Here is a 19,692-nt window from a genome sequence, read left to right as displayed (position 1 = left end):
ATGTGACGTCGACGCTTGACGCAAAATTGACGTAACGGGGAATCAGCCAATTGCAGCAGAGCGGCGCCCCGGAAGCATTTGTCTGCACGACGAGGGACCGTCTGCTAAATTTTTGCTAAAAGAGTAAAGAAATGCTCAACGATAAAAATAATTATTATTTTCTTTTGCCAAAAAATGATGTTTAAAGCTAAAAAATAGTAAGAAAAACAAGAAGCACAAGAAGTGAGGCTATTAAATTTCCTGGTGGGTAACTTTTGCTGCCGCGGGGGTGCGCAGACGGCGGTAAAACGTCAACAAGCCGCTTTGCACGTGGACAGCTGTTCCACGCCTTGATACTGTTTTCTTACGTGGCGACGAAAATCAAGGTACTGTGCGGTTGTTCTAAGTGCGGAAAAATCGACGAAGCCAACTTGTTAAGGTCTGTGTTGTTCGGCTCTTACGATCGATGAAAAAAGTGTCAAAGCGTGAAGCGTTGTATGTGATGTGTGGTCGTCTGTTTCTTTTTCCTCGACCGGTAAACAGAAGACGGCCACGAAGTGCGATTTGCAGGTGAAAATAAAGTTCTTTGCCAGCATAAGCATGTTTTATTTGTATGTAGCTGTGGCACAGAGGTGTCGTCGGCTGCCGAAGCTTGCATGAAAGCCGCCGGTCGCAAATAACCGCTGTGCACACAGCACCCGCCGCTGCACCGACAGCGCATTCGCACGCAAACCTCCAAATTCATCGGCGAGTTCGTCGCATAGCCACACCGCAGTCTGCCTCTCCAGTCGAAAAAGGCGTCGGAACAGCTCGTCCGGCAAGTCAAACGCGTCTTCGTGCGCCCTCCTTCACCGTTGCTCGCGTCGCCACAGCCGCCTCAGCCACATACGACGCCGCTGCCGCCGCCGCCACTTTCTGTCAAAAACGGAACGGTCCAATTTTGACCGCCTCGAAGCCGTCAAAAAAAATCGTCAAAATGCGCCTGCATAATTAGGCGTGCAACGTCACCACTTCTGTCATGTCCGTGACGTAAACGCCAGCCACCCATGACGCAAGAAAGCAACATGGCCGCCGGACACAGCCGACCAATAGGAGCGCGACTACGGCGGGGCTTTTTGACGAGTTTTTGACGCGTTTTTGACAAGTTTTTGATTTTACAGTTCCGTAATACGGCCCCTGGTTAAACATGGATGGATGGATGGAAAAGCTATTTCCGTCAGAGAGCATGTGGGGACGATTCCGTGTTAGATGGCCATCAACCCATGGCTGACGGCGACCTGGGTGGCCCACTCCATGGCCCTGGTCTGAACTATCGGGTCTCAGCTGACCAACACGGCCTCCCATGCCCATGCTCGAGGGAAGAATCCCGCATAATCTCCGCCGGTAGCGGTGCTATGCTGCAGCTCCATAATATGTGGTCATAGGTCGCCAATTCCTGACATCATTTGCACTCCGGCTGAATGTCCGGGTAGATTTTTCTCAACACGTATGGGTTGAAGAAACATCTAGTCTGCAATTTTTGCCAGACGCATTCCTGCGCCTTCACCAATTGCTTGTCCGGGGGTGGGTAAATCCTCCGCTCAAGTCTTAAATGGTTAGTAGTCATGAAAGGGTACCAGCCCATCTCTCGTGGACCTTTCCGGGGCGTCCGGCTCACCTACTCGGCTGACGAAACCTCGAGCATACATGTGAGCCGTCTCGTTCCCAGGGTGCCCAGAGTGTGCAGGTACCTAGACAATTTCCGCCTCCGTAGTCCCTCGCCCCGTGGCCCGATTCAGCAATCGCGCCACTGTGACAGATATTTTGCACCTCGCCAAATTTCGGATGGCTGTTTTTGAATCGCTGAAGATCAGGTCAGCATTAGTACTAGTTATAGCTAGTGCTATCGCCGCTTGCTCTGCAGTTTCTGTGGAGCGGGTTTTGACTGATCCAGAGGCGATCAAGCGTCCCCGCCCGTCCACCACCTTAATTGCAAATGCGTCCTTGTCCTTACACTTGGCGACATCTCCATAGACTGCCCCGTTGTACTTCCCGTACTTGGCATGTAAAGCTTGGCTCTTGCCTTCCTGCGGTCCTCGTGGTGTATTGAATGCATGGAGGATTGCGAAAGCAACAAGGGGAGAGAGAGAGAGGCGATGGAGAGCGCGCGGCAGCGGCGGCGGCCCCGGCACGCTAGCTATGCGCCGCTACTGCGCATGCGCAACTGGCGAACGCGGTGGCGGCAGCTCGAAGTCAACCGCGCTACGACGGCGGCGGCGCGCCAGCTGTGCACAGTGTGAAGTCACTGCTCCAGGCGCATGCGCAGTATGGCCTTTTCTCAGCTTCGCGAAATGGCTCGACTCGCGTATTGTTGCTTTCGCAACAAAATTTTGAAAAAATGTCCTAATCATATCCATATTGGCTAGCAGTCTTCACAGCAACCTCTGAAGTAGTAGTCCTACCGCCTGCTCGACTTCGTCCCCACCCCTCGCCCTTCAATATCATAACGGCTATGTATAAAATACCTAAGATGATTTTGTTTCACAGAAACTGCAATACGTTACAAATTAAGAGAATTAAGAGATTTAACTATATTACACTGTTACACTTCTGCAGTGTGCATATCCCAGTTAAATGTAAAGACGCTGGATGTGATCTTGAGCGCACTGCGGATGAACGACGCTGTGGCCGGGAAGCGTGTTCGCCAAATGCAGCCGGTACAGCCAGCGATGACAGCGCCGCCCACCGGCAGGTAGCAGCCACATTAAGGCTGGTTATAAATATTCATTCAGAACGAGGGGTTGACATCGCCGCTATGGCGCAGTGGATTAGAGGCACGTGTTGCGTATGGAAGGTCGGCCGTTCGACTCCGCTCTCTGTACTGTAATTTTATTGTTTTTTTAATTTCATTTTTTCCAATTTTTTCCCTTTTAGGTCGCAAATCGTGATGCTTAGTGGCATATAACGCCGTTTAAGAGGATTTATTATCCCTTTTAGGTAAGCCTTTGTGACAATCTTCAGTCACCGTGATCAATTCACCGTGGTTTCAAGCCATGTGGCTGTACAGGCTGCAGTTGGCGAATACGCGGCCGGGAAGGGAAGGGAAGGGACAGCCACTGTAGCAACGAGGCTCTTGTGGGGCGGCGTAGATAGATCTTAAAGGGGCTGCGAAACACTGCCTGGGGGAATACCGGCTATACTTCAGGTGGGTTCTTTATGTCACACAGATGCTGACTTAAAAAGAATTACAGGAATCGATGCACAGGAACCGGAGTTATTCAGTGAAGAAATTTCAAAATACAAGCAAACAAAACGCTGCCCTCAACTCGATTTTGGCGGGGCTTCCCACTCCTATTTCGCTCTCCCAATGACGGCACCTGGCGCAACCAATCAAAACAGCCAGCCAGAGCACGTCGCGGAAGTTTGTACTCCATGGTTGCCTGCTCTCTGTGAGACTGGCAGCGTTGTTTCCATGCCAGAGCGCCCCTGGTGGTGTGTTTTTATTTTACTTGCTTTGCAGGGCTTTTATCTAAGACAAACAAATTGTTTTTGTTGATCTAATATAAAACGCAGACAGGTGACAAAATATGTGTCTATTTATTCACACAATTTGCAGTATATTTACTGTTTGTCCGGTCTTCAAGCTCGCGCACGGTGATGTCATATCCGCTGCTAAAAACCCGCCACTGTGTGGCGGCACCATCAGAGACATGAAGTTGTTTTGGGGAGGACATTAAAATATTAAAAAACGGAATGTACGCGGTATTGCCGACGCTAATAGCACCATTATAACTCACTGTATGCAATCAACAGGCAAAACAGTTAACTAAGATTGTGTTTCTGGGCCCCTTTAAGCCCCAATCGATTGTCCCGAGAGAGCAAAAAAATAGTACTAAGATTAAAAGCCAGCACACTTACCTGTTACCGGGGGCTTATCTTCTTGCGGTCATGAGGTGCAGTCAAGCAATGGCGAAATGTATGAATCGGCATAGTAGAAAGAGTCATCCTTTATTTCATAACTTAGGTAACGGTTTCGAGACCTCAGTATCAGACTAGTCACAGTGAGAGTTCTCGGAGACCCTCTCCTTCATGGCTCCCCTGCCTTCCTCGCTGGGGAGACGTGCGAAGCCCAGGGCTCAACCAACTTGGCAGTTTCTCAGCGACTCCGCTCGTACAGTTAATTTTACCACGCAAAAGGCTTTCCCCAAGCCTCCAATCATTCTGAGGAATGATTAAAATGGCATTCTAGTCCAGGTGCACGAGTGAGTGGAGGACCCTTTTACCCTTTTATTGGTCCTCTCAGAAAAAGTAAAAAAAAAAAACAAAGAAAGAGAGAGTGTCCCCGGACCAGCAAATCTTTGCTAGGCTTAACGCAAATTCGGGATAAAAGGAAAAGAAATGTTCCAAAGAGGAAAAAAATTTTTAAAGAAAAACAAAGCACACAAAACTCGAAAGAAGAGGAAACAAAATGCACATCACAGTAAAGGTTACAGTTACAGACAGACAGTCAAAGCACAGCGTGCAGTCCACGAAATAAATGAAAAAAAAAATTAAAAAACCGAAGTCACACCACAGTCATGGTCACGGTAACAGTCAAAACAAAGCATCGAGTGCCGGCCACAACGAAAATCAGAAAAGTAAAAACAACCATAACAAAACAAGACAAAACCAGACTCCCAACACAGTCAAGGACACACAGTCTGCACAGTCAATGCACAGTATAGAGGCCACTACGCAAGCGCCTCTGCTCAACAAAGGAGCACGCAGCCCTCCTCTGTGCAGAGCGTGGGGAAGAGAAATTAGAGAGAAAATAGCAATCAGCATATATAGCTAGGAATTGTGTTATATATAAGGTGAACCATTTGAAGGAGAAGAGCACAAGCAGCAGGGTCTCGGAGGAAGGAGGGGTGAACAGACGGCGTGATGTCCGATGAGCAAAGAGATTTTAAACAAGAAACTAAAGCAGTAATGGAACAATGCTTCATAAAATAAGTGAAGAACGACGTAAACAGGAACGCAAGCAACGACGTGCAAGGGTAGAAATATGTAAACTGGCATACTGCCCGGCACTACCAGCAGCTTGGTCGGCTAACTCGTTACCGAAAATTCCGGAATGACCCCGGTTATGACATAACATAAATGGGGTGAGAGAAGACAAACAATAGAGATCTTTCTTAATTGCAGTAATAGTCGAGTTGTAAGAAGTAACTGAAGACAAGGCAAAAAGCAGAGATAGAGAATCAGTGTAGAAACGAACATGCGTAGAGGGAGAGCTATGAATAGCATAAGCAACAGCAGAATGAAAGGCTACAAGCTCAGCGGCATAGGCGCTAGAGGGTGGTTCTAAAGAGAGACGATGGATGTATACAATGTTTTGTGTTGAGCTAACAACAACAAAAGTAGCACCAGCTGAGTGAGTATAGTGAAGGGCCCATCAGTGTAAATATGCAGTGCACGTTGACTAGAAAGAATACGGCTTCCTGAGAACTAAGTTGAACTAAAGAAAATTTGAATTTCAATGAGGGATGGTCTGACCAGGGATTAAATAAAGGTTGAATCTGAGAGGGTTCATAAACTGTATTGCCGTATATTACGGATTGCCCTAACGTGAAAAGCATAAACTCTTCGCACGCGCACACAAACGCGCGCTCCTTTAGCTGCGTTCCCGGGTGCACAAACGTCGTTTTGTAATCGCCACATCTCATCAGATTGAGCTTGGTGGCTTAACGCCTCCGTCTAGCAACGTCGAAACCGCAGCCGTGTCATCGTGGTAGAGGAACCGCCTCGGCTTCGGGAGGTTGTGGGTTCGACTTCCAGTGCCGCCGGTTGTCCACCGGTTTCCTGAAATGGGTACAAGCCATTCCCTGGCATGGTGCTCGGGTTCCTAGGAGGCATGGCTTGGCCCACGCCTTCAAATCGCACCACTGTGATCCTGAACAGGCACTTTGTCCGTCTAGCGCCGTCGAAACCATGGTTGCTGAACAGTTCATAGGTGATCCTCTCGCTTGGCAGCCGGAAATAGAGCTGTGGATCGCCTGCAGGCCACATCTCCTGACGTAGCTCCGAGATCCGAGTTTGCTGCGAAAAAAAAAAAAAGACATCCAGTTGGTCATTTTGGCCACCTAAAGGGGTCCACTTCTCTAGAAGCTACACACGAGAGTCTACCCGGAGTAGTTCGCACGGAAAGAATCTCTTCCCTACATCGATGTTGTAAGGCATTCTCCTGTCGTTTAATAGCGCACTCAGCTCTCATGACGCGGCTCCTCCACGGCCACTGTTCAAATAATATCGGTTAGTCTATTCGTAGTAGCATTCTGCGTGATTCCTTTACCCTAAGCGCGATCATATTACCGGCAATACTCCAGGAAAACGTTGGCGACGATGGGGTCCCTGATTGTATACGCGGTGTACTGTTTTAAGGTATACACATTTTACCGTGTGCTATCTGTGAGAGACAACCGAAAGCACTTTCCGTCGTTTTAAGAGAAATAGGGGGACCTCGGCCTTCGTCGTAAACTGTTCAGGAAGTGCTTGTGACGGAGGGTTCAGTGAATGCCGCCCATATTCGATTACGTTAATCGTGTAAAAACGTCCCTCAAAGGGACACGTGGGTGAAAAAAAGAACACGATTATTATTAAAAAAAATGTCATTTCTTCGTTTTGCTCGTTTTATTGTGAAATCCTTTCTATTTCAGGCCCATCAATAAGCGCCGTGTATGGACGCGAAATTACTGAATCCTGACATGCCTAAACATGCCAAGTGGCTGAATTAAGAGCATAGTTGAACTACTTTCATGACGGCAACAAGTTTATATAGCGCCGTTTCCCGCCATTGCGGTGTTGAAGGCAGGTGCAACAAGCATCCTTTCAGAGGCGTCCTCCCGTAGTTTCGTAACTCGAAAAACTGGTTTCTCATGTCCCCAGAAATCACTCGGGACACACTATTCTTCGTTTACTATATCCATCCAAACTCTGCGTTTGTGCTTGACATCACTACGACTGTGGACGCATCACAATGAAATCTGGTATGCACATGCTTTACTATATGCAGGGCGCAGCTATTTTATTTTGTTCGCTATTTGTGAGGAATGGGAGTCAATCTTGTTACTACCATTGTAGCCCTATCATGAAGCGACATGCTAAAGCACAATTATTTCTTAAAAGTTCGCAAATTTCATACATGCCAAACATTTGTCAAAAACTAAGAGATCACAGCGGCGATCCGCACTGAGGCAATGCGAAAGCAAAACGTCCACATACTATATCGACGTCCGTGGCTGTTCTGACGACTGTGTACTATATGGACGTCCATGGCTATTTTGACGTCTAAGAGTACTTTTTCGCGTTTAATTAATTACGCCTCAACACCAAAACTTTTGCCACGGCAACATTTTATCATACCCTATCTGTCGTCACAATTACACACACACACACATTTTCTATGAACGCGAAATTCCAGAGGCCTGTGTACTGTGCGATGTCAGCGTACGTTAAAGAACTCCAGCTGGTCCAAATTTTCGGAGCCTTTCACTACGGCGTCTCTCATAGCCTTAGTTGCTTTGGGACGTTAAACTGCAATAAACCAAACCAAACTCTTACACATTTATCTTCAGAGAACGACGTAATTGTGCGGACAAAATTGAGGACACTTTTTGCACACGCAACAGAGCCATATAATGCTGTCGCATTAATACAAAAGCCGACATCTAAGTCGACGCTTTGAACTCACCTTAACGTGACTGGAGTCAGGGGTGTCCTCCGTCTCTCCGTGCTGCGCTTCAGTCCCAGCCACCGACGGAAATCCCGGGCCATGAGCAGCGCCCGGGGCAGCGCCCGGGGCAGCGCCCGGGGCAGCGCCCCTGTCCGGGCGTACTACACTCTCCCTTGCGAAGCCACCAGATAGGGTGAGAAAGCTTCGTGCCACTTCGGATGCCATTAAGACATGCTTGCAGACGTCAGCGATGAGATTGCTTGGAGGTGCAACTGCACTCGACACTACTCGTCGATGGATTCGACGAGCCGTTGCTGCTCCGGGAGATGTGACGTTGCTCCACAGAGGAAGACCCTTTGCTGCTCCGTGATGTGAAGTTGCTGCAAAGAGGAGGAATTGGCTGCTCTGTTAATCGAGACTGATGCTCGCGTACTCTCGCCAGCATTCACGGCAAGCGAGCAGAGTGAAGCCTATGTCCATGTCCAGTCACTGCGCCATGTCAGTGCATGTTTAAGAACCCCAGAGGGAAGAAATTAATCGCTAGTCGATTATAGCTTCCCTGAAATGCCGGCGTGCAGCTTTCGGATATTAACAGAAACGCGAAGTGACTGTCGACCATGATAACTGCACTCTTTCTAATCCTCGTTACCCCCTGAAATGCCGGCGTGCAGCTTTCGGATATTAACAGAAACGCGAAGTGACTGTCGACCATGATAACTGCACTCTTTCTAATCCTCGTTACCCCCCCCCCCCCCAATGAATATGCGCCTTCCTTACCCAATTAAAGACTTTCAACTCAACTCAAAGCTCCACATGCCATAGACGCGCTCCTCTCCATTACTCATTTCCAATAGTCTCCTTTAACTCTTTCACCTCATCACTTTTGCTCCAAGCCTTGCTTTTTGTTCCCATTCAGCGCTCCCCTCTGCTGATCATTCTCATCGCGATTGTTTATTCCTCACTACTGCGGATGCGACTTTGACCATGACATCATCTACACCCACTGCAGGGCAAAGGCCTTTACCACGTCTCTGCAATTAACTGTGTCCACTGCCAGCTGAGGCCAGCGTATCACCGCAAACTTCTTAATCTCATCCGCCCGCCTAACTTTCTGCCGCCTCCTGCTAGGTTTGCCTTCTCTTGGAATCCACTCCGCTGCTCCTTGCCGCGGTTATCTTGCCTTCTCATTACATGCCGTACCCAGACCCATATCTTCCTCTTGATTTCGACCAGGATGTCATTAGCCCGCGTTTTTTTTCTCACCCACTCTGCCCACTTCCGGTCTGTTAACGTTACACCGGTCATTATCCTTTCCTTAGCTCGTTGCGTTGTCCTTAGGCTGAACCCTTTTCTTTAGCCTGCACGCTTCTGTCCCATCGGTAAGTATCGGTAAGATACAGCTGTGTACCCAGGCGGGAACCCGACCGCGGCGGCCGCGATCTTCAACATCTGATTTCCCCTTTTCATCGCTTCTAAGGCTTTCTTTCACTTTCTTTAATGCCGAGATGTCCAATTGTTGCGCGCTACTGCCTGTCTCGGCACCACGACCACGCCTTTGGACCATGACGAGATACCACTAAATACCGAAAGTGCTCGCTGCTCAGCGACGAACAAATACTACCCACAGTGTCGAACTGTCTTCAGCACCCACCCAAGCAGTAGCTCCGGTAAGCACACACACGATCACCCAAGCAAAACAGCAGCTGCAGCAAACAACAGCAATAGGGTAAGGTGCCAGAATTTACCAAAGCAAAATCCGCGGTTTCCAACAGCCTACTTGCACTAAAACTCCATTGTGCTTGTGCATCGACATCAGCTTGTGACAATCTGGCATGTTGCACTGTGCGTTGCCCTTACAGGGAACATATCACACCAGCGGAGCATTCCTTTTGATATATTTACTTCATCAGCTCCTTCAATTGACGCAATTCTATTTGTGTATCGCATATAGACAGCCAATGTGTTAGGACTGGCTGGTTGATATGCGATGACCAGCTGACATCGCCTAAATAAGCGGACGGTAAAAAGAAAAAGCAATTCGTTGTCTGCCTATGTTGTCCCGTCAAGTCTGATTAGCGCCCTCACAAGTGAATTTCATGGAAGTGTACGGTGTGGGTCATCATACCATTGCTACTCCGGTACCCCTCACAGCAGTATCAGCCTGTCATCAAGCTCCTGTTGGCACATTCCCAGCAGCTTGGCCCAGGGCTCGAGCTCCCTTCAGCCCCAGAGTCCACCCTATATTGCCTGGCTGCGTTGTCTACACAGTAAATTCCATCTTCCTAGGCACTACACCTTACCGTTAAGTGGTACCTCCCGATGGGAAATAGAAATTTTAGAAAGAAAAGATCAAACAAGGAAGCCCTCTATGCAGTTCCGTTTCTAAATCAATTAGCGCTGCGTCTCACAACGAATAAGACAGCCGTTGCAATCCCTTTACACGAAATAAATAATTTTTGTTCACGCCCCTACAAGCAAAGAAACCATTTACCGCTTCTTCTGGGTCCGTAATACCATTTAGAATATATTGAGATGCGTTTTGGATGACTGCATTAGAAGCTGTAAAACGAGTCAGGACGTGAGACCGTTAGTAGAGACACCGTACCATCACCTATTAACTTGTTTATATTAACTTTCTTTACATTTCAAGACTCCCTTGTCTATCTTGGCACTCTCACAATTGTGTTCCACGCCTGAGCTCTCGGCAGACCAAAAAACGCGTCGCATACAGAGGTGCTTCCGGAAGCAAAGACCGTCAGACCATCAACAGCCCTTACTAGAATCACTGAATAACTCTCGGCAGCAGTGGACGCTTACCTTTTCGGGAAACACATCTCAGTCGAAATTGTCGTCAGTTCCACCTTGCAGCGGTTCAGTTTCAGCCACCGACTGAAAGGTTGGTATGATGAGCGTCCCCGACAGAGTCCTCGTCTTCACTCCCCGCTCTGCTCCGCTTGCGATGCTCTGGAGCTGGCACAGGAACCCGCATGACGAAGTCCTTGCTGAGGAGTTACAACGGCCCGATCCCTGGGGGCGGGTGCATGAAAGGCAGACAGCGGAGGATTCTACGTCGCAAATTGGTAACAGATGCTTCAAGCTAAAATTACGGCTCCAAGTAGAACACCATGCAGCTCGTCCCTCCGAGCATCCTGTTTCTAACTGGCGCATGATAGCAGTGTTTGTGCCTCGCAGGCCTGCTTCAGGTGAGGTAAAACTGAACAGTGACACCCCACAACAATGTACTACGAAGGAGACCACAAAAGCCGTGCTTGAAGACGTTCTCCGCGATGAACTTGCTTGGAGGCGGAACAGCATCGACAGTCGCAGGACCCCTTGATGCGGCTCGCCATTCTGGTGCTCCGTGACGTGACTTTGGTGCGCAAAAGAGATTTTGTAGAAGCTTAAGTTCTGTGAGTAAGTTCCGCAACTGTTGCAAGCATTGCGGCGAGCTAGTAGAATGGTTCTCACTGCATTCAGTAACGTCCACGTCGGCGAGGGCTCTAACTTAACCTTTTATTAGAACTCACGCTGTAAAACTACATCGCTTTTCTCAACGTTTGCCCGAAAGCACGGCATGTCTATGGCTGCCCAGGATCTTCGCATTTATTTCTCACTGCATGTGTAACAACACAACCTGTGCCGTCACAACAAAGGCAATCTTTGACACGGCAATAACTATAGACTTGTAACAATCAGCTTCTAAGACCGAGTTGCGTTGGTTTTCTGGTCAAGAAATGCTCGGGTTCAGCCCTCATAAAAAATGCGCTGAACCTGGTATCATATTTATGCCAGCTAACAGCCACCCACCAGACGTCAGCTGCACAGGCCCGTTCTTTGTGGCGTCCGCTTTGGCGACCTAACAAAAATTTAGCCGATACCGTAAGATTAAGCTAAAATAATGACAATGGTATGTGCAACTTCGATACCTGCTAGGAAATCGCGGCCACTTTACCGAAGGAAGCGAAACCAGATTATGTGGTGTTTTTCATTCGTGGTAATCCAGATAATGAGAGCAAGCAGCTTTTCCGATTGGCGTTTGCTAATGATCATTTTCTGCTTATTTTTAGTATTTGTATTTGGTTATAGTCCATCTTGCACGGCAAAGGTGGAAGCACTTCTACCGCTGGCAGGAGAACTTGAGGGTTCTGCAATCCTTAACGGGTGCGCCATACTTAGCCACTTCCTATTTGAGGATCTCTGTCTTTCGCGGGTGGCTTGTAGGCCACGCCTTACGTATGGTCTCGGGCCACTGCTTCGGCCGCGACGCGCCTTACTCCATGTAAGGTATCGGTAGCGTTCGCGGGGGTCATTGGAACGCGGCTGGGGGCACTCAAAGCGGAGCGTCTCCTTTCTTGGAACGCGGCCGCTCGCGAACGCGCCGGGAAGTACGGGTGTCCACCCGCCCCGCGGAACCGATTAGAGCGCGTTCTGGCACGAATGTATATTTGTGTTTGTTTTATTTTGTGGTGGAGAGAGCGCTCTACCTTACGGAAGCTGGAGGGCTGGCCATGCCTTGGATGAACCAACCATGTTAAAAGCGCAACATGATTGGAAGTTACCGAATGTGGGCTGGGCCTTTAGGGCTTTAAAACTGGGCCCCGGAGCCGAAAGCGGGGTTCTGCGCTAAGGTCAGATGCAACGCATCTTCGGCAACGCCGAGTTAGGGGCCTCCCCTAGTGATTAGCCAGTTCCGCCCTTTTTGTTGTTTGTCTTGTGCCGTTAATTTGTCTCAAGTGTCTTAACTTGTATCTATTGTACATATTTGTATATAAATCTCCAGTCATTGCCTTTTTCATCCCTGCGGCTCTATTCATCGAGAGACCGTCTCTGACGGGGCACCGCTGGTGCGAAGAGCTTCAGTCTTCGAGTTGAAACCAACCCGTCTCTGGCGGGGCACCGCTGGTGCAATAAGGAAGACGAAAGAACCTGTGATCTTTACTGGCGCAGTCGACAGGATCCTGCGGCCATCGGAAGACGGCGCAGGAAGAAGACAAGGCAGGGAGAAAGGTGACGACAAGGCGACAGGTCAGCGTTCGTGAACGGACCTGCGGAGACACGGCGGCAAGGACGCAAGGACCACGGCAGGTGTCCAGCGACGCGGGACTGCGTCCGGTCAAGGAAGCAGCGCGTCGGGATCTCGACGATCACCGGCGGCGGACTAGCGGCGTGCGACAGCTCATCGCAGCGTCCGGGGAAAGTGGCGGTGGACCCCGACGCCAAGGAGCTGGCAATGCGGATCGACGCATCGAAACCGTGAGTTTCCTTGGTCGCATTGTTCACGTCCCTGTGTTCGAGCCGGCAGGACAGTTGAGGGATACAGACAGCGGTATGGAGAGTTATCCATGCCGGCCCTCACTCGATGTGAGGTACCAAGTGGAATTAGCAAAGGCGCGCTTAGCGTACCTTCAGGCTCAACTTGCGAAAGTAAATGGCGGAAAGGCGCTGCTTCGCGAGGAAGAACCTCAGGATGTTAAGTATGTCTTGGGGGTATTAGAAGCGAGACGCCAGCAGGTAGAGCTCGAGATTTCTAAGATCAAGGAGTCTAGGAGAGCTAGCCAACTAGCCAGGGAGAACTGCTCCGAGTCACGAGCAGAGAGGTCGCCAGTGCGGGAAGGCAACGGCATATGCCTGCCGGGCGCAGGTCAAGAGGACAGCCGGGCAGAGGTAAAGGGTGAGCCAGATTTCTGGGAAGCTGGAGTCGCAGTTCAAGAAAGCAGCCTGACGGAACGCAGCGTCGCGGTATCAGAGGCGGTGAACGCGCACGCCGACGACACGGCCGCCCAGGTTAGCTCAATCCCAAATGACACCAGGGACGCGGACGCGTGCTCAGGATTGTTGGAAGTGAGTCTCACAATTCCAAAAACGCAGTCGCAAGCAAGCTGCGGAAAAGAGCATTTAGCTCAGCAGGGAACGGCCAGCGACGACAGATGTCAGATCGCGGACCTAGTGACAGGAGAAAGTCTAGCGTTGCTGGAACCGCACACTGTGTCGGTCATAGGGCATGAAGGGCCCCGTAGCGTCATTGATGGAAAGAGCGTTCCATGCGAGCCAGGGAACGGAGGCGGGCTTGCTGGGCCGACCGGGCAGAGCGCCACACAGTTGTGGAACGCACCCGATGTGTGTCTGGCCAGGTCATTTGAGTACCCGGAAATGAGTGGCGACTTGCCGCAAGGCAAGCTCGGGTCAAGCGACGGCGAGTCAGCTCGTGCAGCAGACGATGCCACGAAGCCGGGTGGAAGCACTTCTACCGCTGGCAGGAGAACTTGAGGGTTCTGCAATCCTTAACGGGTGCGCCATACTTAGCCACTTCCTATTTGAGGATCTCTGTCTTTCGCGGGTGGCTTGTAGGCCACGCCTTACGTATGGTCTAGGGCCACTGCTTCGGCCGCGACGCGCCTTACTCCATGTGCTCCTGTCGCTGCCGTAACCAGTACTGACGCTGATATCATTGTCAGCGATTCAAAGACTGCCGTACGCAACTTCTCGCGTGGTATAATATCCCCAACTGCTAGAAACATTCTGAGAAATGTTACACTAGAAGGAGAGATAGAACTGGTATGGACTCCTGCCCATTCAAGAAACCCAGAGAACGAAGCAGCCCACCAACACGGTAGAGGTTTTCTCGGCCGAGCGGTGTGCTCTCGTCCAGGGGAGCCCGAGACGGAGGCGGGGATTTCTTACCACGACGTTACTAAATTCTACAAACTCTCTAGAAGAATTTATCCTCCCCCGCACAAGTCACTCTCCAAACACCAAGACGTGGCTTGGAGAAGACTTCAAACTCATTCTTACCCGAACCCGTGCATTTACGCCCACATCTATACCGACCTCATAGACCCCACCTGCATTCACTGCGGTTGCACTGCCACCCTTGATCATATGCTATAGGACTGCCCGGAGGATTCTCCTCGGGAAGCTCTTATAGAAGCTCCCTCACCAGAAGCCTGGGAAGAAGTGCTGCGCAGCTCGGACCCCGCCGTCCAGGCAGGAGCCAACGAGCTCACCGAAGAGCTCGCCGCCACTTATCAGCTAACGGGCAGTTGGGCCTTGTGCTAAGAATCCAGAAACCGTTCTTCTCCGGCAGTAAAGTTTTCTCTCTCTCTCTCTCTCTGTCTCTCGGTCGCTCGTGAGTCCTGGCAAATAGTTTAAGTGCCGCACTGTTCCCCATAGCTTCTATACGACGTTCTTCCTCGATGTGACTGACTTTAGATTTACCAACACCGCCTCTTGACCCGGACATGGCAACTCCAGGACTCGCATCGAAACATCGCATCCTGGCAGTGTTTCTCAAACCGACGCCAGTAACCAAAAACTGGCCTAGCTCTCGAAGGAAGCAACTGAAGCAACTGCCCGTAAGTTATTGGTTGCTTGAAGCAAGAAAATGTGCAGTAGCCGCCTGATACGCAGTGGGCGCCTGAAGCAGAACAACACTATGAAGAAGGCATGCGCTACCCCCCCTGCTCAATGTTTCCATGAGTTCTTCACTGCGGCTGGACGCAACGCTCAGTCCAGGACAGCCACGGCGCTCGGGTTTCTGAGCACAAAACTTAAGACAACGCCCATAGGCAACTGCGCATAGCCCGGGAACCTTTGTCTCAAGGGCAATAAGGCCTAGCGTTTCAAACCTCGGGCTTGGCGCCAGCGTTTCGATGGAGGCGAAATGGGAGATATGCCCGTGTACTATGTGGCCTCAGTGCGCGTCAAAGAGCCCAAGGTGGTCGAAATTCCTTCATAAAGAGGCGACTTTATTCTCTTCCATCTCTCACTCCATCCCTTCTCCACTGGAGGGTTTGGGGCGTCCAATAAGAGGAAGTCGGATACCCCGCCTTTGCACTTCTCTATACGAAACGCATTACTCTATATTTCCCACTTCTCCTTACTGTCCACAGTGGTTATTCAGGAACAAAAATGGCGCAGAAACTGTCACTGCTGGGTAGACACCACGACAACGCCGTGAGGAAAGGGTGAAAGGTGGAAGTGAAAAACAAATGGCGGCGGTTGCAGAGGGCTCCGGAATATTTTTGTCCATATGGGGATCCCAAACGCACACTCATCGCTATCGCACAGCTCCACGGACGCCTTAAACGTTTAGCTTCCATAAAAGCGAGGCCACCGGAGCTGGATTCGTGAGGCTAAACCATCACCCACACCTCACAAAATCTTCCGATTGGACTCCGAAGATTGGTTGGTTGGTTTATTGGTGTTTAACGTCCCGAAGCACCTCAGACTATGAGGGACGCCGTAGTGAAGGGCTCCGAAATTTCGCCCACCTGGGGTTCTATAACGTGCACTGACATCGCACAGCACAGCTGAACATTTACCTCTTCGGTGGCAAATCGGAGTCGAAGCTGTATTCTGCCGCTCCTTGGCTGCTGCGCTTCAGTCTCGGCCACTGACTTAACGCTGGCAGTGAGGAGTGCCGCGGCGGCGTCCCTGCCCTGTCTTCCACAAGGTGCAATGGAGCTGGCACTGACAGGTTGAAGACAAAGGTGCGACGAGCAGTACCATGCACACGCTGGCTGCCCTGCGAACGTCGATTTAAGAATCTTCCGATTGTTCTCAGTAGAGCTGGACATTTACCTCTTGGGTTCAATGCAAAAGCACAGCGCGCAGATATTATAACGACGTCAAAGGCTGTTCACACATCTGAGAACTATATCGACGTCCATGGCTATTTTGACGTCTAAGTGTTTTTCTGCGCATATCCCCGTTTGGTTATTTACGCGTCATCAGCCAAAATTCTCCTAGAACTCAGGCAGTGGGGTGCAGAGAACACTGGGCCTTAGACAAGAATCAGGTGATTCGTGCACATGATTTTGCAGCTATCTCGCACTGGCGAAGGAGTTCAGCAGTAGTGTCAGTAATGCATGGCATCGTCACTATGTCAACCATATAAAAAACAACCTCACACTGATCCCTAGAGGCATCATTTTTTTTGTCCTAGTCATATTTTGGCAAAAAAAAGATAGTTTTCTACTTTGCCAAGAATTGCTCAGCTAAGCCCGCCAATTGAACAACAATGAAATCGCAACACATGGCAGAGTACTGCCACTAATCTCAATATGCCGAATCGGTATATTTCTCTTCCAAGACTCTCTTGTCTATCCTGGCAGTGTCTAAACTGTGCTCCACGCCTGCGTGCACTGCACACCAACAAACGCGTCGCATACAGTGCTACTTCCGGACCCTCACGTAGGAAGCAGAGAACGCCAGAACATAACTAGTCCCTTCAAGAATTACTGAATATCTCTCGGAAGGAGTGGGCACTTACCTTTTCGGGGGACACATCGCAGTCGAAATTGTCGTCAGCTCCACCTTGTAGCGCTTCAGTTGCAGCCACCGACTGACAGGTGTTCTCCTCATCTTGGCTCCCCGCTCTGCTCCGCTTGCGACGCTCTGGAGCTGGCACAGGAACCCTCATGACGAAGGCCTTGCTGAGGAGCGCCAATGGCCAGAACACTGGAGGCAGACGCATGAACGGCAGGGGATGATTCCACTTTGCAAATGAGTAACTGATGCTTCAAGCTAAATCTACGGCTCCAAGTAGAACACCACCTAGGCCATCCCTCCGACCATGCTGTTTCTAAGTCGCGCATGGCCGTTGTGTGTTTGCGCCTCGCAGGCCTGCTCCAGTAGTGCTAAAACTGTACCGTGACCCCCCCCCCCCCCCCCCGCCCCCCAACATCATCCAGCGACGGAGACCATAAAAGCTGTGCTTACAGACGTTTTCCGCGATGAGTTTGCTTGCAGGCGGAACAGCCCTTGACGCTCGCAGTACTCGTAGATGCGGATTGCCATGGCTTCGATTCGATGCTCTGTGACGTGAATGTGCTGCACAAGAGAGATTTTGTAGAAGCTTTTGTGGAAGTTTTGTGATTTTGTGGAAGTTTCGGGACTAAAGTTTCGCACACTCTCGCAAGCATTCCGGAAACCTATTAAAATGGTTCGTACTGAATGGAGTAAAAGCGACGTCTAGAAAATCTCTAACTTGACCTTTGCCTAAAACTCGCGCACTGTCAAATCTACATCTCTTGCCGTTTGCGTGACAACGAGGTATATTTCATTCCATCCGTAATTATCGTATTTAATTCCCACTGCGTGTGCCATAACACAACCTATGCCTTCATTTCAAAGTAACCTATGACACGGATGTACAATAATCTTGTCAAAATCATTTTAATAAAGAAAACGTCACACCGAGTTCCATTTGGTTTTTTGGTAAGAAATCTGCGCGTTCAGCTTTCATAAAAAAATGTGCTGACCCTGCTCTCAGATTTATGCTCCCCTGACTGCCACCCCACGTCAGCTGCACAGATCCGTTCTTTGCGGCTTGGGTTTTGGCGACCGCACAAATGTAAATTTAACCAACGCCGTAAGGTTCACCAAAATTAACGACAGTGATATATGCATTTGCGATACCTGCTCAAAAATCGCGACCGATTTACTTAAGGACGCAAAACCGAAATCATTATGCGGTGTCTAGTTATTCTCGGTAATGCCGATGATGTGAGCAGCTTTTCCGCTTGGGGGTTTCCTAACGATCATTTTCCGACTATTATTTTTAGTGTTTCCGTTTAGTTACAGGCCATCTTGCACGGTTATGGTAGATGGCCTCCTACCGCTGGTCGATTAATTTGAGAGTCTTGAGAACCTTAACGGGTGCGTGATATTAAGCCACCTAGTATTTGAGGATCTTCGCGTCTTTCACGGGTGGTTTGTAGCAGACGCCTGACGTACGCTCTAGGACCAGTGCTCTACGACGAGTGCTTCGGCCGCGAAGTCCCTTATTCCCTTTCTTCCTCTCGCTCGCGAGTCCTGGCAACTCGTTGTGCCGCGCCGTTCCCCCTAGCTTCCAAAGGATGCTGTTATTCAAAGCGACTGACGGGAGCTTCACCGTAAAACACCGCCTCTTTACCCGCCCATGGCACGTCCAGGACTCGCATCGAAACAGTGCTCCCCGGCAGTGTTTCCCAAGCCAACGTCAATAACCTACAGCTGGCCTAGCTCTCGAAGAAATCAACCCGAGGGATACCTAGAGCGGTGTTGCGCGGTTCTAGTGTAGCCACGCCAGCATTCATCTCACAGGTTGAGGCACGAGCGTGCTTTCTCTGCAGCAACTGCAAAAGTTCGCCCAGAGGAGTCAGGTGCGTCAAACCACTAAGTTGTTTAAAGAAAGAAAAGGTGCAGTAGTAGCCTCAGACACGGCGAAGACAGGGTCCGTCCCCGCAACGACTGAACACAACAGGACAACCCCTGAAGCAGGCCAACGCTATTGAAACTAGATATCACAGCGGTGACCCGCACTGGAGCAATGCGAAAGCAAAACGTCCACATACTACATCGACGTCCGCGGTTACTGTGACGTCCATGTAATATATCGGCGTCCATGGCTATCTTGACGTCTAAGTATTTCTGCGTGTTTGTGCGCGTTTAGGACCTAATTAAACTCCATGCAGGAAATTTTTCCCATGGCAAGATATTATGGGACACTCTCTGTCACAATCATACTTTCACACTTTGGCGAAACAAAATGATTTAATCGACAATGAAAATGACTGAATCGAAAATGACTTAATCAACAAAGTGACTTAATCATGCGGATAAAATTGCGGGCACTTCCTGCAGACGCGACAGAAATGAATAAGGAGAGCGACTAGCAATGTTTTCTTGACAGATAGAGAAAAACTTCATTGAAGCAAGTGTGTTTAAACCCCCCTTGGGTCCCTGGACCACCGCACGCTCACTCTAGGTTTGGTTTGGTTTATGGGGTTTAACGTCCCAAAGCGACTAAGGCTATGAGAGACGCCGTAGTGGAGGGCTCCGGAAATTTCGACCACCTGGGGTTCTTTAACGTGCACTGACATCGCACAGTACACGGGCCTCCAGAATTTCTCCTCCAAAGAAATTCTAGCCGCCGCGGCCGGGATCGAACCCGCGTCTTTCGGGTCAGTCTAGGTCGAAACGTTTATTTGGCGTTTCTTCATGACGTCGGCACCCCGAATCACCGCAGCGAGCTGCGATGT

The 19,692-nt window shown here is 49.9% G+C and overlaps 1 protein-coding gene across 8 annotated transcripts in view; it reads right to left on the bottom strand.

Moving 5' to 3' along the window:
• Nucleotides 1-3,945: 3,945 nt before the first annotated feature.
• The window catches only part of LOC149364400 (uncharacterized), a 55,402-nt gene continuing 39,655 nt past the window's right edge, over nt 3,946-19,692 (bottom strand). For 4 of the 8 annotated variants that reach the window (XM_089574335.1, XM_089574336.1, XM_089574337.1 and 1 more), the window contains 4 exons: nt 17,390-17,500; nt 10,487-10,696; nt 7,688-8,049; nt 3,946-6,036 (listed from right to left, as the gene is read on the bottom strand). In XM_089574335.1, the coding sequence (XP_089430461.1) occupies nt 10,505-10,696; nt 17,390-17,500 (303 nt within the window). In that variant the 3' untranslated portion in view covers nt 3,946-6,036; nt 7,688-8,049; nt 10,487-10,504. Of the gene's footprint in view, nt 6,037-7,687; nt 8,050-10,486; nt 10,735-15,990; nt 16,194-16,940; nt 17,129-17,389; nt 17,501-19,692 lie in introns of those variants that run through there. The other 4 variants (XM_089574330.1, XM_089574331.1, XM_089574334.1 and 1 more) reach the window with 4 other exon arrangements.

The sequence above is a fragment of the Amblyomma mixtum genome, chromosome 2 (assembly GCF_055824585.1).
Source record: "Amblyomma mixtum isolate Tamu chromosome 2, ASM5582458v1, whole genome shotgun sequence".
Classification (NCBI taxonomy): Eukaryota; Metazoa; Arthropoda; class Arachnida; order Ixodida; family Ixodidae; genus Amblyomma; species Amblyomma mixtum.
This window is presented reverse-complemented; position numbering and strand designations above follow the sequence as displayed.